This window comes from Ctenopharyngodon idella, chromosome 10 (assembly GCF_019924925.1).
Source record: "Ctenopharyngodon idella isolate HZGC_01 chromosome 10, HZGC01, whole genome shotgun sequence".
NCBI lineage: Eukaryota > Metazoa > Chordata > Actinopteri > Cypriniformes > Xenocyprididae > Ctenopharyngodon > Ctenopharyngodon idella.
This window is the reverse complement of record NC_067229.1, coordinates 41,632,624-41,644,849: the sequence shown is the minus strand read 5'-3', so window position 1 is coordinate 41,644,849 and position 12,226 is coordinate 41,632,624. Positions and strand designations below refer to the sequence as shown.

At 36.2% G+C, this 12,226-nt stretch overlaps 1 protein-coding gene across 2 annotated transcripts; it reads left to right on the top strand.

Moving 5' to 3' along the window:
- The first annotated feature begins 62 nt into the window (after positions 1 to 62).
- Positions 63 to 11,780, top strand: katnal1 (katanin p60 subunit A-like 1). 2 transcript variants are annotated; one of them, XM_051910795.1, is made up of 11 exons: positions 63 to 195; positions 1,787 to 2,037; positions 2,177 to 2,337; positions 3,350 to 3,512; positions 3,663 to 3,790; positions 6,100 to 6,205; positions 6,590 to 6,748; positions 7,981 to 8,107; positions 8,196 to 8,330; positions 9,936 to 10,062; positions 11,087 to 11,780. In XM_051910795.1, the coding sequence occupies exons 2-11, from the start codon at positions 1,876 to 1,878 to the stop codon at positions 11,283 to 11,285; spliced, it is 1,467 nt and encodes a 488-aa protein (XP_051766755.1). In that variant the 5' UTR covers positions 63 to 195; positions 1,787 to 1,875; the 3' UTR covers positions 11,286 to 11,780. The 2 variants fall into 2 exon arrangements, with proteins under 2 accessions (XP_051766755.1, XP_051766756.1); XM_051910796.1 differs by lacking the exon at positions 63 to 195 and adding an exon at positions 516 to 810.
- The last annotated feature ends 446 nt before the right edge of the window (positions 11,781 to 12,226 follow it).

Sequence of the window (12,226 nt, the reverse complement as noted above, 5' to 3'; positions counted from 1 at the left end):
ACCGTTACTTTATACCTCGTGTGACAACTAGCCCCGGTCTCACCTTCAGTTTATCAAGGGGTTTGAGTTGTGTTTGTCCAGGCCCTGCCCACAACACATGCACTCATTCTTCAGTCAGCGTCTTTTCGCGGCCATGGCAACATCAGTGGGTAACGGACTGTGGACCAGTCGAATGTAAAAGTGCCTCGAATAAAGGTAAGACACTTACGCATTTCCCTGCAAACCTAGAATTAAATGTAGAACACATCTGTCATATCGCATGTTCTTAGAAGGATTCATAAACTAACAACTGGACTTCATATTTTGTTTTCTGGTAAATCCTTTTTGTTACCGCTGGCCTAAATCTTAAGCGTCCTGCACTGTTGCCTTATGGGTAATGTAGTTCCTTATTGCAGTTTTCGCTATTTGTCTGCACTCTAAGGCAAACGGAAAAAACTACAAGTCCCTTGCAAAGGAATATGTAAAAGCGGTGACGTTTGTGCTGTTTTTACATACAAGCACGGCTTGATCAATTTGATTTTATAAGAAGAATGATTGAATGGAATCATTCATGGTCGATTGTCAGGTTAATTCGTTTTTAAGAAATAGGTCGTTCGAGTAATTTGAGGTGTCTCGAACGGTATTTATTATGTGTTTCACGTCAAGTGTCCGACAAACGAAATTGTCTTATTTTAGACAGTCACTGTGTGGGCAGGGCAAAGGTTAATAAACCAAAGTTTAGTACACCAGTAGTAGTAACTGCAGCTGAACGCGTAGAGAAATTCTGTGATTGTTGTCAGAGGGAATCCACACTCACGGTGGTGTCAGCAGGTAAAATGGACCAGATAAGATTCGGTTGATTTAGTTATTTTAGATTAAGTCATTTCATTTTAAACCGATGCAATAATATTACTTAATATTTATAAACTGATTTGATTGATTCGACTTTTCTACAGAGGGCAAAAAAACATTACAGAGGTCGAATGGGAAAAAAAACCTATGAATGCACTAACATTGCAACTTTTAATATCAGATTTGTATATTAACAATAAAATATTGGACATCTAAAAGTAAGGCATCGTGATTGATATCTTAAATATATCTAAAAAATTCTTTCTAAATAACCTAATCATTTAAAGAAAAAGACTGTTTAGTTGTTGGCCCATTTTATCTACTACCATCAGCTTATGTCAGTATTTATATTTATATTGTATGAATGATGCTTCCATATGTGCCAATATACGCACACTTACCACTTGCATACACTCAATTTTTATTGACTATTATCGGTAAAGAATACAATTTTTTCCCACAAAACTATAATTTTACAGAAATTAAAATTATTAAAAGCACTTCTACATATAAATGTTCACACAACCTACATGAAAGAGGTTCATACAGTAACAATGTCTTAAATGAGCCTTTTTTTTTTTATTTATTTATTTTTTTTAACATTTCTTATTCTAACACCCACAAATCCAACTCATTCTATCTGAAGGTTTTGCTATATGGGATCCCTGGTGCATTTTACTCAAACAAAATGGTTTTGACACACATGTTGACTTCTGACATAACAGTTCTCTAGATAGCTTTTGGGTTGTATTTTGTTAAATATTTTAAACAAAATAATTTAAGAGACCTGACTTTACACTCAGTGAGTCTGGAAATGTGCAGAGACATTTTAATGCTCCTCTAGATGATTTGCCAGAAAGTGATGTTTTACCCAACTTCACCCCTCTTCTGTTTATAAATGTTTTATTTAGCTCTGCATCATCTTATCATCCTCTCTGTTCTTTGACATGTTTAGGACTTCAATCAACCACACTCAAATCAGCTTCTGTAATGACGCTGTGAACTCAGGTCACATTGAAGCAACGTTCAGTTTGATTTCTCATCATGAATCTGACTGAGATTTGCGACAACGCTAAGAAAGGAAGAGAATATGCACTACTGGGGAACTATGATTCGTCCATGGTGTACTACCAAGGTGTTATACAACAGATCCATAAGCACTGTATGTCCCTCAGAGATCCTGCCCTGAAAGTCAAATGGCAACAAGTAAGTCTCTGATTTAATGTGTTCATGACCATTTATATTAGTTTAAACAGGTATAAGCCAAATAATATAGTGATGTTGGTACAGTATATGTCATCTGAAGGACTCAATCCACTGTGGTTCCCCCCCTCTCTGAGCCCAGGTTCGGCAGGAACTGGCAGAGGAATATGAGCAGATGAAAAGCATCGTAAACACCCTGGAGAGTTTCAAGGTGGACAAACCAGTTGATTTCCCCAACCCTTTGCCTGAAGAGAGCCCAAGGGACCCTGATGTCTGGCCTCCCCCAACCCCAGCGGAGCACAGGTAGCATAGGCAGCTGATTACATAAACCCCTGAGGAGTTCTGTCAGCTGCAGAGCATGTCACATGTCTCCTATCTTCATGCTGTCACTGCCATGTTCACTCATGCACCGTTTTGTTAAATTTCAAATTTTTTTAACGTAAATACTTGTATGAGCATAAAAAAATTCAACAAATGAACAAATTTTACATATATGTGACAAACAGAAATGGAATATTGAGACCCTGAACAGGGTTAATATCAAAAGTAGCAGTCAGTATCTAGTGTGTCCAGCAGCTGCTTTAAAGGGTTAGTTCAAAAATGAAATTTCTCTCATTAATTACTCACCCTCATGTCGTTCCACACCCATAAGACCTTCGTTCATGAGCTGGTGTTCTGACAAAGAACCTGAAGCGCTGCACTTTGTTTATAACATGAAAAGCATAGGAGATTGACAGGGAAGAGAAGAAATTGTTGAATAAAGTGCGCACAAAAAGTTTTCTTGTCGCTTCAGAATGTTAAGTTTGAACCACTGTAGTCACATGGGCTATTTAAACAATGTCTTTAATACTTTTCTGGCCTTTGAAATTGGTTATGACATTGCTGTGTATAGGAAGGTCAGAAAGCTCTCAGATTTCATCAAAAATATCTTAATTTGTGTCCCGAAGATGAACGAAGGTCTTATGGGTGTGGAGCGACATGAGGGTGAGTAATTAATGACAGAAATGTAATTTTTGGGTGAACTAACCCTTTAAGTGCTACAGTGTATCTCATCCTCATGGACTGCAACAGATTTGCCAGTTCTTGCTGTTCTTTGCCAGTTCTTACTCCACTCTTCCACTAGCAAGTTCTCGAACACGTCTGGGGGTACATATGGTTACTAGGGCTGCAACTAATGATTATTTTGGTAATCGATTTGTTGGCTGATTATTTCTTCGATTAATTGGATAAAAAAATGGACTAATTAGTGAATCTGTTTTTGCATATGTGGTCACATGGACCTGATGCCTGACGATATCACTCTGTCTGGTCATAGGGGACCTGCCCAGGTGAAGAAGCCAGTCACTGTATCAAAGCCTCAGAGGAAAGAGTCACCTGGGATGCAGCATCGTGGACCTGTGGGGAGGGGTCAGCCGAACGTCAAATCAGATAGACCGAACACTCGTGATGGCCGTGGAAATAAAGCTAAGGAGGAAAAAGTAAATTACCCAAACTATTAAGCCGAATGTACAAGATGAGGAAAACATCTCTGAGTCAGATTTGGAACTATGCTTGACTTCATTTCAGCTTAGATCATTTAAGTTTTCCAGGTACCTATTATCATGTGTCCTATCTGTCTATGTTGTCAGAGTAAGAAGAATGCCCAGGAGGGTGCTGCTGATGTGGAACAGAGGAAGTTTGATGGCACTGGCTATGACAGCGATCTGGTGGATGCACTAGAGAGAGATATTGTGTCCCGGAATCTCAATATCCACTGGTATTGTGCCATTTTACTACTAGTTTTACTTTTCAAGTGCTTATGATTATATAGTTTACAAAATAAATGCTTTTTTATGCAACATTTATAGATCATTTGCTATCATGAAAGTAAATTTGAGTTTTTGTTAAACTTCTTTCTTTCTTTCTTTCTTTCTTTCTTTCTTTCTTTCTTTCTTTCGTTCTTTCTTTAATCTCATGCTAGAGCCCAGCAAATCTCAATAATATTTAATACATTTTAAAATGATTAATAATATATATATATATATATATATATACACGTAATAAAGGATTAAATGGTTAGTTCACCCAAAAATGAAACTTCTATCATTAATTCCTCACCCTCATGTCGTTCCACACCTGTAAGACCTTTGTTCATCTTTGGAACACAAATTAAGATATTTTTGATGAAATGCGAGAGATATCTGACTCGTTCATATTAAAGAAAGTTACTAAAGGTACTAAGGCACTAAAGATATTGTTAAAATAGCCCACGTAACTGCAGTGGTGCAACCTTAATTTTATGAAGCTACGAGAATACTTTTTGTGTGCAAAAATAACGACTTTATTCAACAATATCCTCTCTTCTGTGTCATTCTCTTACATTGTATATGTTCAATGCTTCCAGGATTTATGTCAGAACGCTGGCTCAGTATTGGCCGACGCTGTTCACGTAAGCAGCACGATGCATGCGTGTGATGCTGACACAGGAGCCGGCCAATAATGAGTCGGGTTCTGATGTAGAACCTGGAAGCACTGAACATAAACAGTGATGTCTTTAGTACCTTTCTGGACCTTGAAAGTGGTGGTTGAATTGCTGTCTATGGATGAGTCATACCTCTCAGATTTCATCAAAAATATCTTAATTTGTGTTCTGAAGATGAATGAAGGTCTTACGGGTGTGGAACGACATGAAGGTGAGTAATTAATTACAGAATTTTTGGGTGAACTAACCCTTTAAGAAATCATTCTCTCGATTTTATTTCAGTTGTGGCCACGAATAAAGAATGTGTTCCCTCGTTTCACTAAATTGTGGCCATGTTATACTAATTTGGCTCTCAAAATAATTGCGATTAGACCAAATAACCACGATCAGACAGTTATCAATAATAGAGAGAGACAGGCCTACCACAGGCCTACCCATAACTGTTAAACACTAAATACTGAAGTACAGCATGTGTTAATATATCAGTGCACTTTAGGGCATTAGCAGAATTGGAACGCATGTCATTCATAAAATCTCCTGCCCTTGCATGTTCATTCATTAAAGAGATAGTTTACCCTAAAAATGAAAATTATGTCATCATTTACTCACCCTCATGTCTTTGCAAACCAATAAGACTCTTTTGTCTTTGAAACACAAATGAAGATATTTTAATGAAATCAGAGATTTCTGTCCCTCCACTGACAGTGTACGTTACTACCACTATGACTCTTCAAAATGTTCATAAAGATTATAAAACTAATCCATATGAATTGAGCAGTTTAGTCCAAATTTTCTGAAAAGACACAATCAATTTATATGATGAACAGATTGAATTTAGGCTTTTATTCACATATAAACATTTGTCAACTCGCACATCAGATATGGTAAATAGAAGCTCAAGCATGTTTGTTTGACGTGCAAGAAACAATGAGGTTCATTCTCGTGTGTTACGCAGCACGTTTGAGCTTCTGCAAGAACCAATTAAGTTTGTTCTTGCGTGTCAAGCCTAAATTTAATCTGTTCATCATATTAAGCGATTGAGTCTCTTCAGAAGATTGAGTAAACTGCTTGATTCATATGGATAACTTTTACATATCTTTATGAATGACAAAGTGGCAGTTACGTGGACTGTCAATGGAGGGACAGAAATCTCTCAGATTTCATTTAAAATATCTTAATTTTTGTTTTGAAGATGAACGAAAGTCTTAAGGGTTTGGAATGACATGAATGACAATTTTTTTCATTTTTGGATGGACTAACTCTTTAAATATTTGGGGTAGTTTGATTATTCTCTCAGCATCCAAAAAGAGTTTGCAGTTTCAGTTCTCTTTAACACTTTTCATATAAAATGTGCTTAATGGATAGGAAAAGATTCCTATCCATTAAGCACATTTTATATGAAAAGCAGCCCAGAAAATGTGACAAAAGTTCCTACTGGCTATACTGGCTGTATAAATAGCAATGCAGTAAGTTTAGTTTTCATACTTCACCAGAGTGTAGTTGTTGTGTGTTGAGTCAGCGACAGCTGTCAGTCACAGTGGCAGTTAGTGATTCAGTGCTGGACGGTTATTCAGGCAAGCTGTCATGTGTTACTGTTCCTGCAGGGATGACATAGCAGATCTGGAAGATGCCAAAAAGCTGCTGAGAGAGGCAGTGGTCCTGCCTATGTGGATGCCAGACTTCTTCAAGGGGATCCGCCGCCCGTGGAAGGTTAATATGTTAGATGACACCTGATGCCAGAGTTTGACATCTGAGCTTACAAGCATATGGATGCATAGTCAGTCATAATATGTATTTGCCAACATTCATGTGTCAATTTCTTTTTTATCATAGTTTTTTAATCCACCAGAGGGCGCTGTTATACTAGTTTATTATGTAGGACAGAACGCATATTTTTCAACACAAGCTCTCATTAGTACTGTATCATTAATCACATTGAGTATGGCTGATATATTTCTACTTCAGTTTGTTTTTTACATGCCATCTGGTCTATTGAAGTGTTTTTTTTCCACAAATCATCGACTGCATCTTTGTTTTTTTAAATTCGTGCCCATGTGAAGATGATACCAATGCATGTTGTTCTTAAACAATCAGGGGGTGCTGATGGTGGGGCCACCAGGTACAGGGAAGACCATGCTGGCTAAAGCAGTTGCGACCGAATGTGGCACAACATTTTTCAATGTGTCGTCCTCCACGCTGACCTCAAAGTACAGGGGAGAGTCTGAGAAACTGGTGCGGCTCCTCTTTGAAATGGTGAGTGATCTCCAAGGAAGCAATGTAGATGCTATGATAGTGTTTGTCCATTAATTATTTTTGGTTTTGGATGGAAGGAAAACTAAAATAAGCTAAACACAGAATATTAAGAATACTCTCCCAACGACATAAAAAACTGAAACGGCGATTACATACAAAATGTACATGGATAGACGGTAGAGACCTGTATATTCTAACATGGGGACCAATTATTTCAAATGCATGTTTGAAGTGAATTTATTTACTGTGTCATTATATCTTTTGCATTATTTACAAGTACTTTTATAGTTAGTTAGACAACAGTATTCTTTCATAAAAGCAAGTTGACATTAGTGGCCAATATGCTTTATGTTTTAATAAAGAAAAAGGTAGTCAGTTTGTTAGTTAGAGAAAAAAAAAAACCCTCATAAAAGGTAAAACACTTGTGAAATCAGTGATGATTTGACTTAATAAATGGGTAATATGCTGGTTTTTTTTTTTTTTAGTGAAAAGTTAGTCAGTTAGCTAGGTAGTTAGTCGGTTAGTTGGTTAGCAAGAAAGGTATTTAGTTAGAGAGAAAAATATTCATAAAAGTTAATAAAATACCCTTGATAAGCACTGATGATTTGACATTAATGGTAAACTTTTTATAGGAAAGTAGTTAGTTAGTGAAAATTCTAAAAAACATATATCCTTATAAAAGGCAAAAAAAAAAAAAAGACTCCTGAAAGTTGGTGTTGATTTGAAATTATAGGCATAATACTGTGTTTTTAAGGGGAAAAAGTTAATTATGTAGTTAGTCGTTTAGTTAGCTAGCCAGGTAGTTAGTTTTTAAAAAAAAAAAAAAAACCCTCCTGAAAATCAGTGTCGATTTGACATAAATAGACGATACACTGTTTTTATTGGGAAAAATTTAGTTAGTTAGTTATGTTGTTAGTTGGTTAGTTAGTTAGCCAAGTAGTTAGAAAATATATGCCCTCATAAAAGGTAAAATATAGCCCTAGTTAGCAATGTTGTTTTGACACACTGTGTTTACATAGTGAAAAAGGTTAGTTAGTTAGTTAGTTAATTAGTTAGAGAAAAAAATATGCCTTTACTAAAGGTTAAATTAATTTCAGGGGTCAATTATTATTTTTTTATTCTGATTGTGTCCCACTTTACAAAAAAACTTCCTGAAATTAATTACAATACAAGAAATGTCTGATAAACTAAAAATGTTGGTCATGTTATAGGCTTATTTTTTGTTTTAACAGGCTCGTTTTTATGCTCCTACAACAATTTTTATTGATGAGATCGACTCTATGTGCGGGAGGCGGGGCACATCAGATGAACATGAGGCCAGTCGCAGAGTGAAGTCAGAATTACTCATGCAGATGGATGGTGAGTTTTGTGTAGTAAGCGACCCAGTTATGATAGTACAATGAATAATGCCGCCTTATTTTAACGCCTACACGTGTAATGGCATCAGGTGTAGGAGGTGCTCCAGAGAGTGATGATCCCTCTAAAATGGTAATGGTCCTGGCTGCCACTAACTTCCCCTGGGACATTGATGAAGCTCTAAGGAGACGACTGGAGAAGAGGATCTACATTCCACTGCCCACTGGTAATCTAACACCCTCACACACAAACGCCCATCAACAGGACAACATACTCCAGGCAGTCACGGCTCCTCTGATTTCTCCGTGCATCTCACCCACTCATAAATGAACCAGCCTGACTAATTTCTATCCATTCACAATGTGCTGTATAGTTCAGTTAGTTAGTCATTACTCATGAGCTTTCATTGTCTGATGCAACTCTTTTGTTACAGTTAAAGGGCCTAAATTTTAGAATTTCAAATAGGTTGGGAGACAAAAATATGTCATATTTTAAAAAGGTCATATTTCTCCCTGAAACCAAAAGGACAAAATTAGAAATTGTATAAATAAAATGAAGCTTATTTTTAGGATAATTGAGATTTTTCATGACACTTAAGCACATTTTGAAATATGAATAATTAGAATTTTCATTGCTGATTTAAAATAACTTAAATGTTATAAAAATTTATTTAAAGGTTACATGTTATGCAAAATTCACTTTTGTAAGGTGTTTGAACACTGATGTGTGTCCGCAGTGTGTGAGAACAACCAGTCTATAATGGTAAAAATCCACTCACTCATCTTTTTGTAATTCCCATAATTCAAAAGCAGTCTCTTGAAGCTCCTCCCTGTTCTTGAAAGGGGGCCGGGAGCACCAGCTCATTTGCATTTAAAGGGACACACACAAAAACGGCCTGTTTTTGCTCACCCCAAAAAAATGGCAATTTTAACATTCTATAAAAAAATGATCTGTGTGGTATTTTAAGGTAAAACTTCACATAGACACTCTGGGGACATCAGAGACTTATTTTACATCTTGCAAAAAAGGGGAATAAAATATATATATATATATATATATATTTCTGGAAAATAAGTCACACCTGACTATAAGTTGCACTGGACCAATATTGCATTGTTGAGAGAGAAAGAATAAATTGGTCACATCAGTCATATTTTTTTATTATTATTTTTCAGAAAGAATGTAAAATACCAGTAATTAAAACATTTACAAACATTATAAACACTATAAACATGTATTTTAGTTCCCCTCACTCCAAAACAAATCCTTTAAATTTAACGGTATTCAGAACACAACAGAAATGAAAAATATTAGTATAAAACAAACATAAATTATAGTGGAATTCGTTATAAACAACATTTATTAATCCCAAACTGAAAGTACCGGCATGTGGGGAAATGTGCTATACAAATAAACTAGGACTCACACACCACTGTCATTCAGCAGGAATCAAAAAGTATGGGCTTTGTTTTGCTTTCTGTTAATTGTATTATACAAGTCACTTTGGAATATAAGTCACAGCATGTTTTGAATGATTAAAAAAACGTGACTTTTATTAGTAAAAATAATAGTATTTTGATGATCACATAGCTTTTTTCAAACATGAAGGGCCTGCAATGACGCGGTTTGACCAGTGGGGCGCTGTAGCGCAATACTGTAATGCAGCCCTCCTTAATAGAACTTAATTAAGAGAATTAATAGAACTTATTAGAACTTAATAAAAGTAAACTTAATAAAAAGTAAACAAAGCGTATTATTATTATTATTATTTTTTTTTTTTTTTTTTTTTATAAAAACATGGCTTTCATCAAACCATTACTGAACTCCACAGCTAAAGGACGGGCAGAACTGTTAAAGATCAACCTAAGGGAAGTTGAAGTGGCATCTGACGTGGATCTCACCCTCATCGCTGAGAAAATTGAGGGTTATTCAGGAGCTGACATCACCAATGTCTGCAGGTACAGTATGTTTTCAGGATTACAGATAACACCTTGACCTAGCTGAATGTGATGTGACAGGTTTCAAGCATCAAGTCATTTTTCTGCCCTTGCTAAAAATACAATGCAGTGCAAAGCGACAAAATCACAGCCAAAAAGAACAAGCTCAAACAGTGGCTGCCTGGGGCCCATTAGTATATTTTCCATTCATTTTCCCTTCAGCGTTGCAGAAAATTCCTGAATAGAAGAGTTATCTTGAAAAGAAGCAACCAGCTCTAGCTGCTTCAGCTAAAAGTACAAAGTGTGTTTTAAGAGGAACGTATTTCATAAAGCATTGTAAATGATTTAATCAATTCAGTCAGAATTAATCAGTCAGAATTCAGAGTTTATATGTTTTGTATTTGCATATTAAGATGGGACGAGAGAAAGTATTTTAAAATCACTTTAACACTTAAAGAGGACCTTTTATAAAGTCTTGATTTTGGGGCTACTAGAATAGGTTTTTATGCTTGAATGTTAAAAAAAAAAACCCAGCTAATTGTTTGCATATTTTACATTGTTGCAGCACCTCTCTTCCCAGTCTGTCAGTAACGCTCTATTTGGTCTGTTTCTGTATGAAGCCCCTCCTTCTGGAAAGCGCAATGTGCTCTGATTGGTCAGCTGGACCAGTGTGTTGTGATTAGGGGTGGGAATCACAGGGTACCTCACGACACGATACCTGGCTTATGATACCAATAATATCACGATACCGCAATTCTGCGATTATCAATATATAGCTATACAATACTATAATAATACATCACAATATCTGTCTAACTATGAAAACAAAATGCCCTTGAAAAGGTTAAATGCAGGTCCCTTTGGAGTGGACTTTGTGCTTTGTAACTTTGCAGACCTTTTTCATGCTCAAACAGCAACATTACACACTAAAGAACGTTGAAAATGTAAAAAAGCATAATAGGTCCTCTTTAAATGAAGCTGTATGCTCTAAATATGTAAATTCATTGTGTGAATTTGACTGACAGACTTATGTTTGCGCTCTCAGAGATGCATCAATGATGGCGATGCGAAGGAGGATCCAGGGTCTGAGTCCGGAGGAGATCCGTGCTCTTTCTAAAGATGAGCTGCAGATGCCGGTCACCATGGAGGACTTTGAGCTTGCACTCAAAAAGATCTCAAAATCCGTCTCTGCTGCAGACCTGGAGAAGTATGAGTCCTGGATGTCCGAGTTTGGGTCTGTATAAAAACAAACGACAGCTACAAAACACAAGTGTGAACGTGGGAGAACACACTGTGGACCAATACTTGAAAAAAGGCATGGTTTTATGTTTCAAGACATTTTAATATTCAAATATGCTACTGAAAACTAGTCAAACCAGTGTTCAGTTGTGTTTGGACATGTTAGGACCGAGAAGAGGTGCACCTTCAAATGTCTTAAACGCACTACCGGTCTGTGTATGGCACTGAGCCACCTTTATTTGTTTCTAGCATCTCAGTTTCAAGTCATTTCTAACTTTATTCTCTGCTAACAGATGGAAATCACCTGAGTTGCTAATGATCTGTTTTAAATTTCAAAAGCTGAAAAGCTTGTGAAAATGATACTTGACAAGGGAGAACAGCATAATCCTGGTACTGTACTGGATGTTTTTAATGTTCAATGGCGTGTAGACACTCATAGGTGCGGTGTTCTTTTATTTGTTTTACTTGATAGTTCTAATAAAATTAACATTTATTCTCTACCTATTACATGTGTTTTGACTAGAAACAATCAAAATGTACCTTATTTACTTTCTCAATACACATTTTAATTATAGACCTTATGCGCCAGAGAAACAAGCGCACAGCCATCTTTAGAAATGATGAACATCTTTAGTAAAGTAATCATGAACATTGTAATGTTTGAAGCGAATGTCATAACAAATATCAGTAGACCGGGAAGATTTTAAAATGAGCTGTTCATTCATAAATCTGTAATATCTTACCTTCATGCTGTGGCAATACAAACTGGAAGACAGAACCCAATGAGCGCAGCGGTGAAAAGGGGCGGAGCTACACAAGGTCTATAGCACTGAAAAAATTGGCGTAGAGTTTACTTTAGAACAATTTTCACAGTACATTTCACAAATAAAATATAAAATCATTGAATTATTGAATTAAATGTAACATTTTGAAGTAGAAAGACTGA

What these genes read in the sequence shown, in the direction of transcription:
- katnal1 (XM_051910795.1), top strand. Translation starts at nt 1,876, where the DNA reads ATGAATCTGACTGAGATTTGCGACAACGCTAAGAAAGGAAGAGAATAT. An exon ending in ATAAAGCTAAGGAGGAAAAA is followed by an intron (nt 3,513 to 3,662) that starts GTAAATTACCCA and finishes CTATGTTGTCAG; the next exon opens with AGTAAGAAGAATGCCCAGGA. An exon ending in GACATCACCAATGTCTGCAG is followed by an intron (nt 10,063 to 11,086) that starts GTACAGTATGTT and finishes TTGCGCTCTCAG; the next exon opens with AGATGCATCAATGATGGCGA.